This window comes from Pipistrellus hanaki, assembly GCF_964339955.1.
Source record: "Pipistrellus hanaki genome assembly, chromosome: 2".
NCBI lineage: Eukaryota > Metazoa > Chordata > Mammalia > Chiroptera > Vespertilionidae > Pipistrellus > Pipistrellus hanaki.
The window spans coordinates 155,035,651-155,060,450 of record NC_140504.1 but is presented as its reverse complement, the minus strand read 5'-3'; the positions used below and the strand labels follow the sequence as shown (position 1 = coordinate 155,060,450).

The 24,800-nt window shown below is 34.5% G+C and overlaps 1 protein-coding gene across 7 annotated transcripts in view; it reads left to right on the top strand.

Annotated features, from left to right (window-relative positions):
- Positions 1–24,800, top strand: part of MIER1 (MIER1 transcriptional regulator) — a 54,851-nt gene that overhangs the window by 17,929 nt on the left and 12,122 nt on the right. For all 7 annotated transcript variants that reach the window (XM_084872597.1, XM_084872603.1, XM_084872600.1 and 4 more), the window contains 8 exons: positions 3,155–3,300; positions 6,340–6,501; positions 7,152–7,284; positions 9,232–9,296; positions 11,758–11,830; positions 19,662–19,813; positions 20,801–20,882; positions 22,165–22,259. In XM_084872597.1, the coding sequence (XP_084728723.1) occupies positions 3,155–3,300; positions 6,340–6,501; positions 7,152–7,284; positions 9,232–9,296; positions 11,758–11,830; positions 19,662–19,813; positions 20,801–20,882; positions 22,165–22,259 (908 nt within the window). The remainder of the gene's footprint in view (positions 1–3,154; positions 3,301–6,339; positions 6,502–7,151; positions 7,285–9,231; positions 9,297–11,757; positions 11,831–19,661; positions 19,814–20,800; positions 20,883–22,164; positions 22,260–24,800) is intronic.

Sequence of the window (24,800 nt, the reverse complement as noted above, 5' to 3'; positions counted from 1 at the left end):
TCCCCTGAGGGCTCCTGGACTGCCAGAGGGCACAGGCTGGGCTGAGGGTCTGCCCTCTCCCCCCACACCAAGTGCACAACTTTTCATTTACCAGGCTGGGCCTCTAGTGATATAAGTGGAATTTTATCTTTTGAATGGTTGAAATTATGTAGGATACCTTTTAGTAATTTTGCAGTAGGGTACAAAAAGCCCTGATATTAGCTTAACTCGGAAAATTAATTCTTATTTTCACAGTGCATCATAATAATTTATTTTTGAGACCTTTTTTTTACTTAGGAGACAGCCTAACAATGTGCCTTAGTAATTAACAAAAAGGAATAGGGTGATTATTTGGTCCCAAAGAACAAGGTAAAAAGAAAAGTCATAAAATAAAGAAGTCATATGAGGGCAAGAAAAAATTGGAAGTTTATAAAAAAAAAAGTTACAGTGTATATGTAGGGAAAAGAATTAGAGTAAGAAGAGAGAAAAGTTTCACCTAAGCTATTTCTTGTAGGGAGGGGGAAATGACAAAACTTTAAATACAATTGGTCTTGTCTATAATGACAAAAAATGAAGGGCTTTAGGTAAATCATATGACATGATTTGGTCTGATTTTTTTTTTTTTTAAGTTCGTAAAGGAAGGGAAGCAGTTAGGAATTAAGCATAGTTATTTTGACAATATTTGCATCTAATAGGAATTATATTATGACTAAAGGCCTGGTGCATGAAATTTGTACACTTGGGGTATGTGTGTGTGTGTGTGTGTGTGTGTGTGGCGGGGTGGAGGGGAAATCCTTCAGCTCAGATTGCGAAGGGTGCAAGCCAAGCTGAGGGACCCCACTGGTGCACGATTGGGACTGGAGAGGGATGTGGGAGGTTGGTCAGCCAGGGAAGGACTGTGGGAGGCCTCCAGGGCATGTCCGTCCTATCTTGATTGGCTGGACCTCAGCAAGCTAACCTACCAGTTGGAGCGTCTGTCCCCTGGTGGTCAGTGCCCGTCATAGCAACTGGTTGACTGTCTGCCCCCTGGTGGTCAGTGCACATCATAGCGAATGGTTGAGAGACCTTTGTATATCATTAGCATATTATGCTTTCATTGGTTGAATAAATGACTGGGCACAGCATATTAGGCTTTTATTATATAGGATTAGTATAGTATACAAAAGGTTTGTGTGAGCCGGGACCGGTTTGGCTCAGTGAATAGAGCGTCGGCCTGAGGACTGAAAGGTCCCGGGTTCGATTCCGGGCAAGGGCATGTACCTTGGTTGCGGGCACATCCTCGGTGGGGGGTGTACAGGAGGCAGCTGATCGATGTTTCTCTCTCATCGATGTTTCTAACTCTCTATCCCTCTCTTCCTCTCTGTGAAAAATCAATAAAATATATTAAAAAAAAAAAAAAAGTTTGTGTGAGGGTTTTTTTTTGTTTTTTTTTTTAAATCTTTCTGCATATGAGAGAGAAGAAAGAAAAGTATAGTATTATCTGTAGGAATACATAATTGTTAACTAAGTGTCCTAAAAGATTGATTGCTAGGTGAAAAAAGTTTTGGGAGCGTTTTCCGTTAAAAACTCAGAAAGAAGGAATAATGATTAAAACAAAAAAAAACAACTAAATTAATGGTTCTTAAACTGCAAGTCCCTCAACCACTACTAAGATGCTCTAATTATGCCATGTTTTTCTTACTTTTCCAAAAGAAATTATGATAATATGCTTTTCTAAATGTTTTTATTTTGTATATCATTCTAAAACTTTGATACTTTGTTAACTTTTTTTGTTGTACTGTAGGATGAGAACTGATTTAGCAATTACTTATCTAGTTATTTTATGTTTAATATCGGTATTATGTTCCTCAGAAGGTACCATCACTTCTAAGTATATTGCTTTCTAACCTGGCTTGCTATTCACTCATTATAGTAAACAGAGGCTCTTTTCAAGTATTCTCTGAGGCAGGAAACCTACTGTTTCTGAGGCTGTGACTTACATGAGGCTTGGAGTGCAGTAAAAGCACAGCCTTTGGAAATACAGGCCCAGGATTCAAATTTCATCCTTGCCACCTACTGGCTCTAAGAGTTTAAACAAGCTATTTAACTCTGAGCCTCAAGTTTTTCTTTCTGTTCCTCGTAGGATTGTTTGCTTAAATGAAATGATATATATGAAGTGCTTGAGCATAGTATATGGTACATAGTAAGCACTCCAAAAATATTTCCTATTCTAAAAATTGTGGCAGGTGACAAGAACCTGGAGCCTTCTGTATTTCCTTATCCCTAATAGACTGTATTTAAAACAAATCAGCATCTGTAGCACTTTGTTTTACTTATTGGTTCTTTTACTGAAGGAAAAAGGAGGAGTAGGTGCATCTGTTAATACAACTTTTAACAGTTTAAACTTAAATTGATTATTTAATGTTAAATAACTCATTTGTTCATTTGTAAACAATGCTTTTGCAAACTTATGTCCTTGTTTAACAATAGCCAAATCTGGGGGTAGTTTACAGAATATGTATGCCCCAGCATTTGCAATCCAGTATTACAAGGCATGACCTATTGAGTACAGCAGTATTCTCCAGCCACCAGGCTAAAAATAGATTAGCTTACACTTCAGTTACCTACTAGGCTATTTTTAATGCCTTTCATAAGAGTTTTGTATGCAATTTTGGTACATTTTGCTTCTATAGTTTATCTTTGAGTTATTTTATATAAAAATCATCCAAGTAAGTTAAGGACAATTATCCATATACTAGAATAAATTTTCATAAAAGTGCTAATAGAAGAGTAATATTTGAGTGCAGCTTTGTTTTCATTAGACTATATGTTAAGATGACTATATATTTTACATGAATATATACTCTCAGGTGCCATAGGGGTTCATACTCATTGAGTCTATTAAATATTGATCAAGTGATTAAGAATTGTGATTCTTATTTTGCAGTTGTACCTGTGTATAGAGATGAGAAAGGCAAAAAGTGGTCGCTTAAAACCCTTAGAGAAGGTTTGCGGGGAGATATGAGTAATGGCAAGAATTTCAGAAAAAAACAAATACGTAATACTTTCTGTGTATAGCTTTTCTTTGATACTGTTATTTGATTTATATCAGCTTCAAATGTCATATACATTGTATTAATATTAATGAGGTATACTTAATTTAATTTACCAAGCTTTTAAAAATATTCTTTACCAGGAGGTTCAGCAACATCAGATGACCATGAATTTGATCCATCAGCTGACATGCTGGTACATGATTTTGATGATGAACGAACATTAGAAGAAGAAGAAATGATGGAAGGAGAAACAAACTTCAGTTCTGAAATAGAGGATCTTGCAAGGGTAAATAAAAATAAGAGTTAGAGGATGAAGTGTTTATAACTTTTTTGTGGTGAAAGGAAACACTTGAAATTTTGGTTCTCTGCCTGTGTTTGGGGAGAAAAAGGATGTTGTATAGAGTTGACTGAAAAATTCTATATGATCATAGGTGGTATGTTTAAAGTTTGAGATGAAAGGCCTTTTTTAAAGAAGTCACTCCATTATGTAAAATAAAATTCAAGTAGTTACTTTTGTAAAACATCACAGGTATCAGGTCAAAAATGGACTATGAAAGGATCCTAAATCTCTTCTTACACATCTCTGTCCTCTCCCAATTAATGCACCTTTTATTTTTATCCACCTTCACAGCCAGAATTTAAGAGTTGTTATCTTCCTTATTTCCCAGACAACAATAAATGATTCTTACTTGATACTTGCTAAATCTTTAAGCATTTCAGTTAGCACATAGTAGGAACACTTATTTGAATTTAAAAGAGGATTCCGCAGCAGAATTGATTTTGTTTTTTGTAGTTTTTTAGCCCAGTGTTGGCTACAAGATTTTGACTTTATACCTTAGATCAAGTAAGTTAACTCTAACATGTATTCCACAGTGGGTCATTACTATTGCTTACTAATTTATTGCTGCTGACTGTTGCTTACTAAATTGATATTGAGTGACAGAGGTTAAGATAAAAGTTAATACCTAACCAGAATTATAATACCATTATATAGTTTGTTTTTTAATATGTTTGGTGTGTTTTTTTAATTGATTCAGAGACAGAAAGAGAAAGGGAAAGAAGGATAAAAACATCAATGATGAGAGAAAATCATTGAGTAGCTGCCTCCTACATGCCTCCTGCTGGGGATCAAACCAAGACATCCTGGATCATGGGTGGATGCTCAACTACTGTGCCATACCAGCATTTTATATTAACTGAGCATTTTCTTGATAGAATAGGCAATGATTCTTTTGTTTACACATGATAGAATCAACCTAAAACTAATTTTAAGAATACATTTTAGATGTATATTAGAACTTTTTTAGAACTTTGTTTATTTTAGAAGTCTTGTGGGTATCAATAGCCAAATGTGGGGATAGTTTACAGAATAAGTATGCCCCAACATTTGCAATCCAGTAATTCAATGAACATTGAATCTGGATTCAATGTTCCTAGGACCCCTTACACTCTTAATCCATGGTTACATCCTCTTGGTTTCTTCTGCAAGGTCTCTTAAGTTTTTTCTTTACCATAACCACTCATTTAGTTTAGGTTCTAATTATACTACATGTGATTTACAGCAGTGAATTCCAACTTAGCTTAGTCTTTCTGGCAAACTAAATCTCTCCCTGCCTGAGTCCATCTTGAACATTTGGTTATATTTTCCCTAAGCCCTAACATTGTGTTATTCACTGCTCAACATCTACTTTCAAACCAAGTCAAAAGTAGAATATGAAGATTTTTTTAAAAACTATGATAAGTAAGACTAGAGAAAATAGTTTAAAATACCAGCCCTAACTTTCTTTTAGTTATTACAGATATCCTCTGCTCTTATCACGGTAACCTACTTAGCATTTTTGTTTCTATACTTGTAATAGTTTTTCCTGAATTGATTGACTTTTCTCTGCCAGTTCTATTACTGTTTTTTCAAATTAAAGTGGTTCTTCAAAAGCACTGTGATGAGCTACGTTTGACTCTCCTCAGTTCTCTATCTAGTCAATATTGGAGGTGTTGGTAAATTTTTGTTTTAGAAATAAATTTTTATAAAGTGAGTCACATTTCTCAAATATGTATCCAAGAAGCAAAAAAATCTAACCTAACTATGGATGTCAACATAAAGATTTCTTATGACACCTATTTTTTTGACACATAACTGAGGTAGATGTCAGATATCAGTGATAAGCTTTATTAAAGTTAATGATCAATCTTTATTACCTTCCACTGGAAAGGCTGATGTGCAGGTAATTTTATCTTAGAACTATGAGCTAATTGGTTCTTAATCTGATCTCATACAAGTAGCATCAGTATCACCTGGCACTTATTTTAAAAATGCATATACTCACGCCCTACCTCAGCTTACCTAGATCAGGGTGGGACTCAGTCTGTTTTAATAAGCTCTCAAGGTGATTCTGTTGTCCTTGAATAAGACAGAACAAATGGTTGAGAGCCCTAGGACATTTATTTGGTAATCTGCCTGTTTTGTGTTATTTCTCAAGGTATCAGTTAACACAGTTGTAAAAAAGTAGAGGGTGTGTGTGTGTGTGTGTGGATAATTTTAAAGATGAAATGAATATGAAATATACATTAAAGTGTTTCTCCTGGTTTGGCCCTTACTAGTGACTTCAGGGGCTTTTGTTCATAATAGTGACTTCAGTTGTTAAACCTGCTTCTAATTTGTGGTGCAGGATGAGTTTATGGAAAGTATGAGCTGGGATTAGGAGGTGTAGTTATGTAGTAAAGTCTCTGTCAGTGCATGATGCTTCCTTCTATTTGGTTTTCTGAATATTCATAAATAAGAGTAACAAACATTCCCATCTGGTACTTTAAAGATCTAATAAGATTGTAATACTCTCAAATGAATGTAGTACTGCTAATAATAATTTTATTGAGTTTTGATCTAAGATATTATCCCTGTACCATATCATTGCTATTTTCTTTTCATGTATTTGCGCTGAAAAGGCTTAGTTTACAGTCCCTTTATTTTCTAATTATGCTATTCCCCCACTTCCACATTATATATGATACTCTTGAGTGTGAGCATCCATACATTACTATTAACTGAGGTTCACATTAACTAAATGACTGCACGAAAGAATAGTTCTAAACCAATGTCCCTTTTTATTATACTTAAAATATTTTGTTGTTAACAATTCTCATTGGTCAATGTCTTAAAAATTCTTAAAAGAGTAGAATTTTCTTAGCTTTCAGAACTACTTTCAGTTTCACTTTTTATGATTTTAAAATTCTAGATACATGTCTAAGTGCATTCTTCAGTATGGAATGAGTGCAGATTTGTGAAGTATAGGAATATGAAATATTACTCAGAAATTAACTTTCTGTTTAGGAAAGCGACATGCCAATTCATGAACTTCTCAGCCTTTATGGTTATGATGGTACTAGTCGACTACCTGAAGAAGATGAGGAGGAGGAAGAAGAGGAAGAAGAAGGTGAAGATGATGAAGATGCTGATAATGATGATAACAGTGGCTGTAGTGGAGAAAATAAAGTAAGCTTATACAGAAATTTTTAAGATTGTAGTCTTTATTGTTGGAATTATAATTTGTAATACGTTCATTTTGACTGCTTATTTTGATCTGTATTTCTGATTTTAAAAGTAATACATTTAGATAAAAATTGGAAGTTCTCTTTAATCCACTCCTGAGGGGTAAGTTTCATCTGTGTTATTCAGATTTCTTTTCAATGCCTATTCTAAATAAATTTGTACCAACTTTTAAAAACCACTGTTTTTAAGTAATAAAGAATAGTTGGCAGTTCCGTGTTCATTTTTCTTAATTTGTTTTGAAATAATTTTAGATTTACAGAAGAGGTTCTAATGTTGTACAGAGACTTCCTATGTACTCTTTACCCAGAAATTTCCCATATGTTAATATCTTACATAACCATGGAAGATTTATCAAAAATAAGAAGTCAATACTGGAACTATACTACTTAATTAAAACTACAGGCAATTCAGATTTCATCAGTTTTTCCATTAATGTCCTTTTCCCTGGTTCAGGATTTGACCCATGCTACAGTTTAGTGTATTTATTTTAAACTTCTAGTTATATTTGAAATACTATGATCTTTTATCTCCAACAGGTTTTTATTGTTGTTACTGTTTTACATCTTAAAGCAATTTAATTTATGATCTCACAGGAAGAGAATATAAAGGATTCATCAGGTCAAGAGGATGAAACTCAGTCTTCCAATGATGATCCGTCACAATCTGTTGCTTCTCAAGATGCACAGGAAATAATCCGCCCACGTCGATGTAAATATTTTGATACAAGTAAGTGTTACTGGTTGCTATAGTCGGAGTATAATTTTTACTCTCTAATATATGGCCTTAAATATCTAGTGTGGTTTTTTCCCCCCCCCCACTGCTCTGTTTGAATTTATTTACTCTTAAATATCACTTAATAGTAATGGAGTTTTGTTCTAGGTTATTAGTTTTGCAATGCTGGACCCTGTTCATGAACATACTTCAGTGATTGTTGTGTCACTTACTACTTGGTTTTAAGTGTGTTCCTTTTTTTTTTTTCCCTTCCTAACCCTTTCTTAAATTTACTCTGTTTCATGGTCATCTTTTTTTATTTTTTCCTAGTCTTTTCCTCAGTTTTCATTTTCTACTTTCTTTGCTTATTAGCCTATTTAAAATAGATTCCTAAGCATTGCTTTCTTTAATTAATGCCTCCTAGTTCTGAAGAAGTGGTTGACTTTTGAGGTAGGAATACATTTTACTTAGAAAGAAGTCTCCTAATTTTCCTACAATTATGATCTAGTCAGAGATGACCAGTAATATATATCTTGAATATTTGCATACTTCATCTACTGCACAGTGTTTTATTCTAAACAATAATCTTTACTTTAGAAGTCAGCTTTCTGATAAAAAGTCAACTATTAGTGTTATTAGTTTAAATTTTTTATCTAAATTTCTATACTTTAAAAAAGAAGAAAAACACTTAAACAATGCCTCATGAAATTTAGGAATGTAATAACTGATTAAACATGGCAACTGCTTTGTATGAATGATTTCTGTTACACATTTAGTTTAGAAGTGAATGTAGTACTGCTAATAATAATTTTATTGAGTTTTGATCTAAGATATGGTCCAATTGAAAATTGTACCAATTTAAGAAGATATTAGTTACTGAAATAATTGTGTTGTTAATCCTCACCTGAGGAAGTTTTTTACATTGATTTTAGAAAGAGTGGAAGGGAAGGAGAGAGAAAGAGAGAGAAACATCTATGTGAGAGAGGCACATTGATCAGTTGCCTCCCACATGTGCCCTGATTGGGGGCCAGGAATCGAACTTGCAACCCAGGTACATGCCCTTGACCATAAATTGGACCTGAGACCCTTTTTGGTGCCAGGGACCAATGCTGTAACCACTGAGAACACGAGCCAGGGCAATAGTTGTGTTAATTTTAAGTTTGGGGAAATGTAGTATTAACCTCTTAGTTAAGCAGAGAGCAGATCTACTGACAGTGGGATGCTAAGTGACTGCCTGAACTGTAATTTGCTATTTCAGTTGTGATGTTTGCATAGAAGCTATATATTGCCTATCTTTCTCCATAGGGATAATTAACTTCTATATGAAATGTTATCCTATTGAACTTTCTGTACCATTTTTGAGTTAAGAAGATGCTGAGAATATGTCTTCAGATTTCCCACCCCTTTTTATAAATACATTCTTACTCCAAAATGTAAATACATAGCAGTTTGCCTGCTCTGAATGAAACAGTTGGGTAGAATGGAGGGTATCATACATATTCCCTTCATGTGCTTCCACCCGAAGTGATGCCATAAAATTCTCAGTTTCAAGGAGCACTGTTTGGAAATCACTATTCTGTCCAAATTCTCATTTTGTAAGGAAGAGATTGAGATCATATAATTTATTCTGTCACCAGGCTGTTGATAGGAGAATTAAGTTTAGAATAGGTTATTTTGATTTTAAATTTTGTTTTTGAAGTTTGTATAGAAAATCATTTCATGGAAATACAGTTGTCTAAGATTAGGATTGACCTGAAAGGTGTATGGGCTTTTTTGTTGTTGTTTTGTTTTGTTTTTTTAACTGATGGGGTATTATTTGATTTGAAATATCTTGGCCTACCTCTGGAAATAACTTTGGGCATATTTAAATATTTTGATGGTAGATGTAAGAATAAAATACAAATATACACTGTGGACAGGCTAAGCAATCATTTTATAGTAATATTGTCTTACTTATTCTAGACAGCGAAATAGAAGAAGAATCTGAAGAAGATGAAGATTATATTCCATCAGAAGACTGGAAAAAGGTAGGTAGAGCCATATTTTCCAAAAACTTAGATAAATTGATATTTAAAAAGCCCAGTGTAATTACTTTTTTACTAACTAAATATATGTTGATAAAGTTGAAGTAAACCCTATCTGACATTTAAATGTTGGGTAGATGTTCAGATTTCCCCTAATATATTCAGATGTTTATCTTATTATAAAATAAAATAATGACAGAAAGAATTGGCCTTTGAACTGGCATTCAAACCAAGATTAGAAATCCAAATTTCTGAACTGGTGCTGAATTAGACTTTTGTTTCACTATAGAAAGTATCACATTGATAAATATATAAAAATCATGAGGCTTTTTAGTATTCAGTAAATTCTGTTTAAAAATTTGATTATAAATTTACCTTATATCAATGTTGATATTTACAACAAATATAATGTGTAAAAAGGTGGATTTGGGCTTCTCTAAAACTGCATAATTAAGTTGATTTCTAAATAAGTCTAAAGAGAATATAGTATTGACATAGTTTTAAATTATAGAATTGTATAACATTGTTTAATCATACAATTAAATTGAATTAATGGTAAGCTATTGCAAAGCTGTTGACTTATGAAAGTATGAAAATATAACATTGTTTAGAGCAAATCATTTATATTTTTAAAAAATTATCACCTGATTTTTCTCTTAAAAACTCCATTGAGGTTTTTTTGTTATTGTTTTTCCTACATTTGATTTTAAATTTAGTGCATAAATTTCTTTGAATGCAGAATAGACCAGAAGATCAAATTGAGTGGGATTTTTGCACTTCAGTCATGATTGATTATTTATTTAGTTAATACTTTTGAGCTTTCCCTATGTTTTTGTGAGGTTTTTTGTTTGGTTGGTTGGTTGGTTGGTTGGTTTAAAGTTGTCTGGTATGGGATACCTGGGGGAAATTTAAAAATGAGCTGACCCCCTTCCTGATTAAAAATAAGGAAACATTATATTTAGAGTTTCTATTAGGAAGAATTAAGTATTCAAATGAACTTGGACTGGGTTACCCAGGATTTGGGGCTTCAGCCTAAATTGATCTGTTACTGGTTTCCAAAAAGATGTTTAGAAGGGAGAGACCTCTGTTTGGGTTATAGTGATAAGAAGGTTATCCCAGTATGATATTTTTTTTATTTTTATTTTTTTTTTGCAATAAATAAATGTCTAGATTCAGGATCTTATCAGGCTTGTAAGATAAAAGGGAGTTTTTATAGAAATAGGTAGAGGGAACAGCTTTGAAATGAAATCTCTTCAAGTTACAGCCCCATAACTTAATAATACTGTGTACTTGAAATAAAATTTTTTGAGTTTCACCTCTTCCCATAAAATATGGAAATAACAATTTCTAACATCAGTGAGATGACAGTAACTGGAGAACATAAGTTTTCAAATCCTAGGAGTTCTTTAAACTTGATACACGAAGATTTTGTACTTTTCCCCCCAAGTCTTCATTTTAAAAATGCAGTATATTTATTCTTAACATTTAGCTATCAGACAAGAGAGAGTCTATAATTTTGGATCCTGTGTGTTGTAAAATCTTGTCTGTGATGATCTCTAATGTCTTTCTGAATAGTTTCCCCTAATTTATGATTTGATGCTATAAAGTCAATTACCAGAGTTCCTAAAGTAAGTTTTAATTATGTTTTGGGAGATTACTTTTACATTTTGTATTTTTTTAATGTAAGTCAGGCACTAACCTCCTATCCATTTGGTTTGGAGTTTCATCCGTGTGGCCTCTACTGAGCTTTATACAAACCCTTTTTGTTACTTTCTTTATCTTAAAGCTCTGGTTCTCAGACTTAAGATGTGTCAGAATCACCTGGATACCTTGTTAAAATACAAATTGCTGAGTCCCATTTCCAGAGTTTCTGGTTCAGTAGGTCTGCATTAGGACCTGAGCATTTGAATATCAGTTTCCCAGGGACTATAGTTTATAGTGTAGATACTCTGAAAATATATGAATTTGACTTCCAGTTTTTTAGTGTTTGTTATCTTACTAATTGAATAGTAAGAATTTATTTTTTTCTCCCTGTTTTGAAGTAGTTTGTATATATTGTCTGTATTACATTTCACCCCATTATTATTACTAATATTTTCATCCAATCATATCCAAGCTCCTATTATTAACTCATTCATCCTCACAATACTTCTCTGAGGTAGTTAATTGTTGCATCTGTATTATAGGACACAGAAACCAGGAACAGTTTGCCCAAGAAGATGGTAATACTAGAAATTGATTTAAGTCTGTTACTAAGATCTTATTAATGTATTTTTAAATTTTTTTTTATTGATTTGGGAGGTATCGAATTGTTACTCCACTTATTTGGTGCATTCATTGGTTGATTCTTGTATGTGCCCTGACCAGGATCGAGCCCGCAACCCTGGTGCATTGGGAAGATGCTTCAACCAATTGACATACCAGCCAGAGCCCTTACTAATGTTTTATGTTATTTTTAAAATAGGAGATTATGGTGGGCTCCATGTTTCAAGCAGAGATTCCAGTTGGCGTTTGTAGATACAAAGAAAATGAAAAAGGTGGGTTATTAGTAAAGTTAATAGCTGGATTCATGCTTTTGAAGTGATGAACTGTTGTTTTATTATGGGATAAGAACATGACAGTTTATGATACCCCATTGAAATGTGAAAGAGGGCCTGCATTATTTCTATAAGAAGAAATATGTTTTTTGTTTTTCTAGTTCACACAAATCTAGTGGAAAAGGTGAATTCTTATTTTGGTGTTAAGTGACTTAAAACATCCCAACTTTTATTTCTTTTTTTCTTGTTCATATATTAAGTACTCTGAATATACCCTTTCATAGCCTATATAATTTAGATTTTAAAAGTTATGTCAGTGGGAGCTGTTGACAGGTTTAAATAAAACTTTTGAGTAAATAACTACTATAAAAAGTTTACTTGCTTCTGAAACTTTTAATGATTATTTAATTTATCACTTTCATATTTGTGTACTTAAAATAATTTGTAAAATCAACTTTTACATGATTTTTTTCATTTTATCTTAAAGTCCTAAGATAAGTAATAAATACTTAAGTTTCTAATAACATAAAATACTTGAGGTTTTTTGTTTTTTTAATCTGCTTTAGATTACCCAATTTAGGTGAATTCTATAAAGAATGTTGTGGTTGTATGTGTGTTTTCGATGAGTTCATGTGCAGTGTGACATCACTTGTTGCTAGAAATCTTCATTTCTTTTATTTCAGTTTACTCCATATTTCAAGCTGACATGTGCAGGTCCTTTTGGAGTTGTAGAAATCTTTTGATGTTTATTTTCTTTTTAGCATCCCCTCCAGAAATGTACTTTATATTCTGAGGGCTCAGGGGCTTTCAGGGCAACCAGCAGATCAGAGGTAATTAAGGGAACACCACAGGCTGATAAATTCTAGTGACAGTAAAAATGTTTTACACACCAGTGACTGCTTTCACTCACTTTCAAGGTAATTCTTTATTATATAGGAACTTTAGAGTTTCAATATGGAGGGACCTCGTTATATGTTGAAGTTCTGTGCATATGTTTTCTGAACACATTGTAATTATATGCAAAAGTAAATGATCCGTTAGCTTTTTTATTGTACTTTTTAAAAAAATATATATATTTTATTGATTTTGTACAGACAGAAAGGGAGAGAGATAGAGAATTAGAAACACCGATGAGAGAGTCATCGATCAGCTGCCTCTTGCACACCCCCTACTGGGGATATGCCCGCAACCAAGGTACAAGCCCTTGACCGGAATCGAACCCGGGACCTTTCAGTCCCCAAGCCGACGCTCTATCCATTGAGCCAAACCGGTTTCGGCTTTTATTGAACTTTTTAAAAAATATATTTTATTGATTTTTTTACAGAGAGGAAGAGAGAGGGATAGAGATCTCTGTTAGAAACTTCGATGAGAGAATCATCTATCAGCTGCCTCTTGCACACCCCCTACTGGGGATGTGCCCGCAACCAAGGTACATGCCCTTGGCCAGAATCGAACGAGAAACCCTTCAGTCCACAGACTGACGCTCTATCCACTGGCCAAACTGGTTTCGGCATTTTTTATTGAACTTTTCTAATTGAATTTGCAGTGCTATGCTTTACCTATCCTGTATAAGAAAAGAGCTAATATGCTAAGTGTCCAACCATATGTTTGACCATTTGCTATGACATGCACTGACCACCAAGGGGGGGCAGATGCTACGACTGGTAGATTAGCTTTCTGCTGGGGTCTTGCTGATGAGGACTGGGCTAGATGGGCCGGACATGCCCTGGAGCCCTCCACGGTTTCTCCCCGGCCCCAATCATGCACTTGTGGGGTCCCTCTGCCTGAACTGCGCCCTCTTACAATCTTGGACCCCTCGGGTGATGTCAGAGAGCTGGTTTCAGCACGATCTCCACCGGCCAAACCGGGGGACCCTACTGGTGCACATATCTGTGCACCGCGCCTATAGTGTTATATATTTAGTATGTGTTCACCATTGATTTCTTTCTCTTCAAATAAAGAATTAAAATTAGACATTTGTTCCATTTTATTAAATTTCTTTATTAAAGAAACTATTACAAATTAATTTAAATTTGACTATGAAAGATACAGTGCTTATCTTTGAAAATTTTGTATTTTGCTGTGTGAAGGAAAACTGCTCAGTTTTATATTTGGCAAGTTAATATTATGGCTGAAGATAGTTTAATTATCTATTAATGTGTTCTTTTTTATTATAACATGTTTTATTGTCATAGACCACAGTAAATAAGTGATCGTAAACTCTAATTTTCAGTGTTTAAGTTTTGGTTTAATATTTTTAGCTTTAATAATTTTAAAAAGGAATTATATTTTTTTCCCCCAGGCAAAACAATGATTCATGAAGCTTTCTTACTTTGAGAAAGCCTATTAGATTGTGTAAGGATCAGACTAGATTTAGCAAGGTGATACTGCCTTGGAGGGGGTTACTATGGTACAAGGCCTATCCTTAAATTTGTCATTACATGAATTCAAACTTTTGTTGTAATATCTAGAATTTGTTTCCACTTATAAGGTACCTTATGCATACAAACCAAACAGATGTGAAACTTATGAAAAGCACAAAGTTGTCAAGGGGTTTGTGCTGGTTAATGCAATCTTTTCTTATAGTTAAACAAGTATAGGATATATTTAATGGTTTAGTGAGCACACATTCAAAAGGGAAAGCATTTGGTCTGAGTGATTGTGATAAAAGTTCCATAAAACTAAGATAACCTGATCTCTTTACTGTGGGAATAATTTTTCATTGACATAAACCCTATTTTGAGTTTTGGAGAGATATTGATGACACTTTCCTATGACATCTGATTTCTTTTTAGTAGGCTCTGTGCACATTATATATTCCTTGTCAGTTATCACTCCTAATTCAAACAATTATATAAATACTAGAGGCCCTAGTGCATGAATTCATGCACCAGTGGGGTCCCTTGGCCTGGCCTGTGGGGTTGGGCTGAAAGTGGCTCTCCCAACATTTCCCAAGGGGTCTGGATTGTGAGAGGATGTAGGCCAGGCCAAGGGACCCCCACCAGTGCACAGCTGGAGCCGGAGAGAGACGCGGGAGGTTGGCCAGCTGAGGAGAATCTGCAGGAGAGCTCCATGGCATGTCTGGCCCATCTTGCTTAGTCCCAATTGGCAGCAGCGAGCTAGCCTACCAGTCAGGGCATCTGCCCTCTGGTGGTCAGTGCATGTCATAACGAATGGTTGAGTGGTCTTAGCATATCATTAGCATATTATGCTTTGATTGGTTGAACTGATGACTGGACACTTAGCATATTAGGCTTTTTATATAGGAAGATTAGTAGTTACAATCACATTCAAAGACATTCCTTTGAACAGGTATCCATTTTGGTTATAAAACTTCAACTACACATTAGCATTTTCTTAAATTCATGAAAATTACCATTTATTCTCACCACAATCTTCCTATATAATAAAAGGCTAATATGCAAATTGTCCCCTCAACCGGGGGTTTAACCAAGGGGTGGGGCCAGCCGGACCCCATCCATGCATGAATTTGTGTACCAGGCCTCTAGTATATAATAAAACTCTAATATGCAAATTGATTGAACGGTGGAACGACCTGCCACTATGACACACACTGACCACCAGGGGGCAGATGCTCAACACAGGAGTTGGTACTCTGGCTTGCACATTTTGTGGTCAGCCCTGATTCTGACACTTATAACAGTGTGTCAAAGCCACTTCTCTCTGCTTCAGTTTTTCCACCCACAAGATGGGGGAAAAGGTACTACTGCCTCTGAAGGATGATGTTATGTACTACTTTTTATAATTAGGGCAAAAAAACGTATCTGCCCATACAACAGCAAGATGCCTTTCACCTGTATGAAAAGTATGGTCACTGATGCATGCAGCGTCCCGGATTGTGAGAGGGATGTCCCTGATTGCAAGAGAGCGCGGGCCAGGCTGAGGGATTCCCTTCGACCCCCAACCCTGCCCCCTCCATGCCCAAATTTCATGCACCGAGCCTCTAGTATATTATAATAATTTATTCATCTCTGTATCCTTAATGTGGATACAAGGCACTTAGGTAAACATTTGGTAGCTGGTTGTTAGGTATGTGCAGTATGGCATTAGCACAACTGATATGGAGTCAGTAAACTTGGATCAGTATCTAGGCATTTGACTTTGGACATGCTACTTAATTTTTTCTCATCATCTATAAAATAGCAATAATAGATCATTTATTTACAGAGACTCCCGTGAGGATTTATACAATATGTGACATTTTTATGTGTAGTACTTAGCAGCATGGTGTCTGGTACATAGTAAGTGCTCAGTGAGTAGCATTAATACTCAATAGATGATTAATCTTATCCATTATGTTGTTTTACTCAGATTTTCAGAAATCATCACTTTATATTCTTGTTTGCAAGTGATAAAAACCCAGTTTAGCATCAGCTAAAAAAAAAAAAAAAATTTACCTCATGACTTTATTGGAAAGTTTTTTTCTTCAAATATAACTAAATTGGAGAGTTCTTACCATATTAGGAGTCCCTTCCCTCTTTCTCTTTTATTTTCAGACAAGCTAAGATGGCTACTGGGAGCATCTGGCTTATATCTTACACTGTCCTTATAGCTAGAAGACAGCAAAATTGAGAATTTCCCCCATACCCTTTTGCTCCAGCAAAAGTCTAGAGAGCCTCTGTTGACTAAGCTTGAACCATATACCCAGCCAGAAGTAATTACTGTGGCCAGAGAGTTAGCTTGCCCTAACTCCTTTATCTGTTCTTGGAGCTCCCAGGGGTGGTATCAGCCCCTCTCAGAGCATATAGAAAGAAGATGAAAGACATGCTTTTCAAGATTATGTGTTTTATTGTCACTCTCATGTACTAAACTGAGTATAGACACTGCAAGTTTGTGATAAGACTAGGTAATTTGAATGCTGGTACTGGTAAACATCCTACAATGCACAGGTTCGAACCTCTCCTTACTCCCACCACTAAGAATTATCAGGCCAGTGTCAGTAGTGCCAACGTTTAGAACACGACTAATTTAATTGGGAATTTAGATGGGCTCCTTAGGAAAAGGGAAGGTCATGTTTCAGATCATTCCCATTCAAGTTTTTGTGTTTGCATGACATAGGTTTTAGAATTAAGTAAATGATTGTTAGGAATTATGAAGCAGTGAATAGCAAAGGAGCAGGCAAATTGTTTCTAATGAGCATTCGACAAATTAATTCTTTAGTTACTGAAAACTGAACACATACACTACTCTTAGTTGATAACAGACATTTTTTTGAAGAAACGTATCCAAAAGTAGAGTGTTTCTATGAAACCTTTTGTATACCAAAATGGCACAAAGCCAAGAAGCAGTTATAGTAGTGTGCTCCCCTTATTTGAGGGCAATACACTCCAAGACTATCCCACAGGAAATCCATTTTTACCAAACCCTATATGTATTTTGTTTTCGCTTATACGTATACTATATACCTCTGATAAAGTTTAAACTTAAATTAGGTACAGTAGGAGATTAATAGCAATAATAATAAAATAGGACAATAGCTACTGAAATAAAAATTATGAATATGGTCTCAAAATATCTTGCTATATTGTACTTCTTGTGATAATATGAGAGGAAACAGTGTGTATGTGATGAAATGAAGTAGGTAAATTATGCAGAGCTCTTCAAACAATGGTTGATAGTGGATAACTTAAAACTGCCGGAGCAAAAATGCTTATAAGGGGGGGATTAATTTATATGGAAAAAATTTTGAGCGTTCCCATACCCCAAAAATAACCTACCAAATAACACATAGAACCTAAGAAAATATTAACATATAGTAAAAGCAGGAACGATATAGCTCTCTGTTACCTTAAGGACATATCTTGCCAAATGGATGCACAAAATAGAAGTAAATCACAGATATAGACAGTAATAAACCATGGCAGCTTGATACTTAAATGATGGGTGTAATACCCAAGGCAGAAATTTGGTGGCGCCACTCAGGCACACTACAAAAAGCTATAAAGGCTCCCTACAAAACAAAGTTGAATGCCATTTCCACATCTTTTTTTTTTCATACAAGTGAAAATTGTCTCCAGATATTTTTTGATTAGCAAAAAGTTACTAATGTAGATCTTTCATATAAGTGAAGTTATGTAACTGGAAAAGCTCAGCTAGATGACTTAAAATTCATGTCATTGGTCATAGTATGATCTTTCAAGATTGTATCCTTGGCTTCCTGTCACTTCCAGAATGATTCCAGAAGTATCTCCCAGTTTGTGCTGGTTTCATAGGCTTTATGTGGGGGTATCTAACTGGGAGAACACTGGGACTCAGGGGACCTCCCCCCACCCCTTCTTCCTGAGTCAGGTTTCCTTATAAGGCCTTGTCCACCCCATACCCATCGCTCCAAGAATATAACTAGTCTATAACCTTCACCGAACATGGACTGAGCAGGGAACAGAAATCAATAGCAGTATATTCAAAGTCATGTCATGGGTGTTTCATTGTATTTATAACTTAGAGTTTCACTAGGATTCTACAGCAGTTTTAAAAAGGCCTGAGATTTACAAAGGAAAAATCTCTAGAGACTATCCTTTGAGCTGTATTTTAAATAATATAATTGTTGGGGAACAGAAAGGATATTTAAACTGTGGTGAGTGGAGCAGGTAATGTTCATGAAAACACTTGGCATATTGCCTGGTACATAGGAGACGTTTAGCTTTAATTTCTTTTTCATAGCAAAAGGAACTTTGACACTGTCAGTTATCCTTTATCTCTTAGAGTCAAAATCTTTCTCCAGGTGGTACTTTCATTGACATTTAAATGATAATGTCTCATCTCTCTCTAAAAAAACAAACAAAACCAAAGACTTCCTTCCACTATACCTCCTCTTCAGCTACTGCCCTATTCTTCCTCAAAACCAAACTTTACAAGAGTTTTCCATTTTACTTATTCACCATTCATTTATTCCTTAGTTCTTTCAAGTATGACTTCAGCTTCTATCTCTGCACAGAATGTTCTTGAAACATCTCCCTTCCTCTTTATTAATAAATCCAGCATACTTTTTTTCAGTGTTCAGTCTGGTCTCTTAGCATTTAACCAGTCTATCACTCCTTAAAACATTTTCTTCCCCTAGTGGCTGTGATACCACGGTTTTGATATTTTATCTTGTGACTGTTCCTTCTTAATTTTGTCTGTATTTTCATCTTCCTGTCTTTTAGAATTACGCAAGTCTCGGGTTCTCCTCCTTTCCTTTCACTTTTAAAATTTTGATGAGATTCAGGCTTTATTCTTACTATAATGGAGATTTTAATGATGGAACCTAAATGCTTTTTTAAAAATGACTTTATTTTTATCAAAGTTATTTATATTCATATATTTTCAAGCATCATAGAAAAATAATTGCCCCAAATCCTACCAAGAAATAAGCAGTGCTAGCATTTGGGTGAGCAATTTTTTAAATTCTTCTTTTCAAAACTATTGAACATCCATTAAATCTTAAAATGTGCCAGAATTGTTTTAATTGTACCTATGTGGTAGGATTGTGAAGCCTGTTTCACAGGTGAAGCAGAGAAAGGGAAACAATTTGCCTACAGTCATAATAGGTAGTAAGTAGTGGTGGTGCTATCTAAACCAAGAGAGCTTGGAATTTGATAAATAAATTTAAGTATGACAGAATTTGAATGAGGATAAAGTGATACTTCTCTGGTTAGATGGCTTACTCACCTAGGTTATGAATATTGTCCAAGATTGAAATTAGACAAGTAGTAGGACAATTTACCTTGTAGTTTTTATCATTTTGGCTTTAAGTGTGAGTTGCTTGATTAATGATATGTTTAACAAACTTTCAAATTTTGACAATTAAAAAAATATTATTTTATTAAATTAGTATATGAAAATGATGATCAACTCCTGTGGGATCCTGAGTACTTACCGGAAGATAGAGTGATTATATTTCTTAAGGATGCATCTAGAAGAACAGGTGATGAGAAAGGTGTAGAAGCGATTCCTGAAGGATCTCACATAAAAGACAATGAACAGGTATATGAATAAGAAATGTTATAATTTCCTTGAAATAAATTATATTTAAAATATGTATATTTTAAATATGCTGTCACATTCAGTGTTGTTACTCTATCCACCAAAATTCCTGTAATGTTTTGAATGGAATCTGAGGTTATGATCAGCATAAGATACCTAATGTTAACATATCATGGGAATGACTTCAGCTCAAACCAAAATCTTGATATTTCAGTTTGGTTGTATATGTTTTTTATTAGGCTTTGAAAAACATATTTTTAATTGATTTCAAAGAGAGCAAAGGAGAGGGAGAAAGTAATAATAATTAAAGAAAAGTTCCTTTGGATCTCATCAAGTTGGGAATACTGTGCACATCTAGTATAATGTTATTACATACCAGTGGTTACTGCAAACCTAATGACTGCATTAATATTTTTACCTTTAAAAAAAAAATGTATATTCCTATTGACTTTAGAGAGAGAGGGCGAGGGAGAGAGAGACAGAAATATAGTCAATGATGAGAGGGAATCATCAGTTGCCTCCTGCATGTCCCCCTTCGGGGATTGAGCCCCAACCCAGGCATGTGCCCTGACAGGGAATTGAACCATGACCTCATGATTAATAGGTCGACACTTAACCACTAAACCACACCCAGCCAGGCTTTTTATTTAAACCTTTTTTAATTAGTGTTTTTCTGTTCTGATTTGTTTAAATTAGAATAGGAACCCTAAAGGGCCAAAAAAGAAGGAATTTGTGATCTTTATAAATAAATTTTTTGTTTCTAAATTTTTGTGATACTGTGGAAGCCAATTTAGGTTATTTGTTTATCCTATTTTTGAAATATTTAGAGATAGTTAATTATCAGGATTGGGGTTAAGTTTGTTTCTCTGTAGTATTCCACCCATTGGAATTATTTGTCCTCCAGAAAGGATGAAAACACTGGATTTTGGAAAAGTCTTTACTTCCTTAAGAAATTGTAGCTTATATTGAAACTCTTTATTTTTCTAGGCATTATATGAATTAGTTAAATGCAATTTTGACACAGAAGAAGCATTGAGAAGATTAAGATTTAATGTAAAAGCAGCTAGAGGTAAGCATAAATATTAAAATTGTTTTTATGAAGTAGTAGAAATTTAAAACTTAAGCTCTTAGATCTACCTAGCTATATTCTTCTTTTAATAATACTGATCTTTCTGAATTTAGTAAACATCTGTTGAATAACAAATAACTTGTTAAATAACTTGTATATAGCAGCAAGAGTTTTACAAGGGTGGACAAAGTAGATTTACAGTTCCTATAGAAAAAGACATGCAGGTTATAATTATGTTATAACAATACAGAAATAATCTTTTGCATACTCACAACCGTAAGCCTACTTTTTTTTTTTCTTTAATCTTTATTGTTGAGAATATTACATAGGTCCTCCTTTCCCCCATTAACCTCTTCCACCCTGCTCCCATCCTCCCCCCACTCTCCTGTAAGCCTACTTTTGCCACCCTGTACAAGGCATTATGGGAAATGGTTTTCAGGTTGTTCCTTCTTTAGAGAAAATAAAACCATTTAAGTAAAACTACTTACTGCTTTTGAATTTCAGCACATTTTTATAAACACTTTCTTATTTGATCTTGGGAACAGCCCTAAGTTCTAAGTTACGTGACAAATGTTACCTTCACTTCAAAATTATTAAGACTGAATGGAAATAATTTAGCTGAGGCAATCATTATTCATAAATAGTCATAAGTAAAGTCTGGGTTTGGGTCTTTTTTTATGTGTGTTTTTCTCTCAACTCTTTATATATTATTATATAACAAGTGAAAGATTTGTTCAACAAAAATTGGAAGGTCTAAGTACTAAGGACATAACTACAAACGAAGTCCTTGTCCTCATGGTGCTTAGAAATGGTAGGAAAACTGGAAATAGTTATACATTTTTAAAGGAGAACTAAAGGGTGCATTTCAAACTTATTGCAGTGGAACTTAATGTAGTTGAGGGAAAGGTTGTGGCTGTTAGGGAAAGCTTCTAGAACGAAGTGATATTTTTGTTGGGATGTAGGAGGCAGGAAATAATTCCAGGCAAAAGGAACAGTGAGTGTGCACAGAGTCTAAAGAAAGAACATAAATTTAAAGAATTGAAAGGTCATAAGGAATAAAGGAGAAAGTAGCTCAAGATGAGATTGGAGACATAGGGTATTATCCAAAATTTTATAAATAAGGAGTTGTTATCACTTGGTCATTTGGCAGCCATAAGTAATAAGGCTTAGGGGTAAAATACTTTTCTTTATTGTGACCAGAGTTATATTTTTATTTGCAGTTTTGTTGTATACAACATTTGGGGAACATTCCTTAATAGTTGTTTTTCTCCCATTTTGTCAGAGGAATTGCCTGTTTGGACTGAAGAAGAGTGTAGAAATTTTGAACAAGGGCTGAAGGCCTATGGAAAGGATTTTCATTTAATTCAGGCTAATAAAGTAAGTGACATATGTTCTCTATTTTATAAAAAGAAATTAGTTAACCCAAATTTATCTTATGTCTTCATTATTTTCTAATGTTAAAAGTTATACAATGAGCCCTAACCAGTTTGGCTCAGTGGATAGAGCATCAGCCTGTGGACTGAAAGGTCCCAGGTTCAATTCCGGTCAAGGGCATGTACCTTGGTTGTGGCCATATCCCCAGTAGGAGTTGTGCAGAAGGCAGCTGATCAATGTTTTTTTATCATTGATGTTTCTAACTCAATCCTTCTCCCTTCCTCTCTGTAAAATAACAATAAAATATATTGCCGGAAACTGAACATTGTCTCTCTCACTAATAGAAAGATGTGGAAGGCTGATCAACCTTGAAGCTCTGAAAGATCAGAGTCAACCACTCCCTATCTAATTGAGACAATGGTAACTGAGGCAACATCCCCACCAAATAATCATGTAAATCCTTACTGATAAGATAATCTGCCTGTTACATAATTACCTGCCTAAGGGCTATGGGTGTATCCCATAGTCTCAGTGAAAGGGATAGCCAGGCCCAAGCCAGGAGGTAGTCCTATCTTTAGAGTTGGGTTTCTGCCTGGCCCCCATTTCCCAAATTAATATTTTTCTAGTCTTTCATTTGTGTGCGGCCTTCTCCAGAACCCGAACCCTGAACCAGAACCCTGAACCACGCAGGACATGAAAAGGGCTCCCACAATATATATATATATATATATATATATATATATATATTTTAAGTTATACAATGAAATTTTAATATATTGGTATTTAGGGATTATAATAAACATGCCTGGACTTCCTGGCAGATATTTGCCAAGGGACTTTTCAATGTATGATGTTAGAAGCCTTTATATTGAACTCATTTGCAAATATGTTCACCAACTTCTGGGTGAGATGTGTGTGTACTATGTAATTATTTAAAGCTATTTTCCACATCCTGTGACAAATTTCTGTTAGGAGGGTCTTCAAATAATTTTGAAACTTTAAAGCATATTTAACATGACATTATTTATATTTTAAGTATTTACATTTGCTTAAGTCCTGAGAGGCCAAAAATCAGATACTTTATTTAATATGGATAATTAGGATAAATATATTTTTATTGATTTCAGAGAGTAAGGGAGAGGGAGAGAGAGAATCATTGATTGGCTGCCTCCTGCATGCCTCCCCCCCTGCCCCCCCATAGGATTGAGCCTGCAACCCAAGCATGTACCCTGACCAGGAATTAAACCATAACCTACTTGTTCATAGATCGGCAATTTTATTTAATATGATCATTCCATATTGGTAATATTAATCACACAGTGTCAGTGTATCCCTAAAAGAACTTCACTATTACTTGCAGATTTATTTTTAGGTTTAATTCTCTTGCAGCTGAAATAAAGTAAGATTTTTAATAGTAATTACACAATTATATAGACTGGAAAAATGTGCTGTTCCTATGGGGAATTGGGAAAGGCAAAATTAAACTCTGAGCGTTTAAATGTAGGGAATTAAGTAATTTCCAGGTTAAAAATATTACACTTTTAGCAAATACAAGTGACAAAGAGCTTGGCTTTCCATGTTTCCTTAAAGATTGTAGCTAAGTCTTGTGTGGTGGCTTACTAGGATGATGTTAAAAATATCTGGGCTTAAGTCTTAGGCTCTCTAAATAGTCTGTTTCCACATTCTCCTTATATTCTTCTGGATGTGATTGGATGGTGTAAGCTTGATTTGTTTTAACACATATTTAGCAGTATTTTGTTTCATAAATAAAATATTGCTTACAAATCCTATGGGTTCATTTTTCTTAATTTTGCTCTGGGTTATCTTGCATCTTGGTATATGACATCAGACATAACTAATAGAAAAATGTTGAGTTTTAGCATTGTTTTAGAAAATGTATCTATACTCCTTAATGCTGTATCCAAATATATGACCTCCAATATAGTGAATAACACTATGAAAGGGATGCATTATGCTAATGAATGATCATGTATGGTTCTGAATGTAAAAAATATATATAGTTTCATGTTTGAAGGGACATTTTGGATAACAGTTTTCTAGCATTCCTGCTTGAATTTGAACATTTTTTATCAAACCATGTTGGATTACCTATGGAAGAGACCCCTAGAATGATAGGCTGATATAACTAGAAGCAACAACATGCCCCCCAAAATCCCCCCCCCTTTTTTTTTTTTAAGGAATACAAACTTATTAGGTGATTTGAAACCACTATCCAAGAGGGAGAAGTATGGTACAGTGAAAACATTAAGACTTTGTTTTTATACCTGGATTGAAGTTTGATCTTAGTCATAATAGAACTTTATTATATTGAGGATTTTTCATAATGTTAAGTTCACATGCCCCAAAATATCTTCAATTTTTACTCAAAAAAGTACAATTGACTTTGCTTAGATCTATGGAGAAATAAGATTTTAAAGGAGGCAAAATGAGCTTGAAAAAAAATTTTTTTGATCCCTAATAGCTTTCAGCCTTCAAGTGACATAGGCCAAAGTTGTAAAGGGGAAGAAAGAAAAATGTATGTCA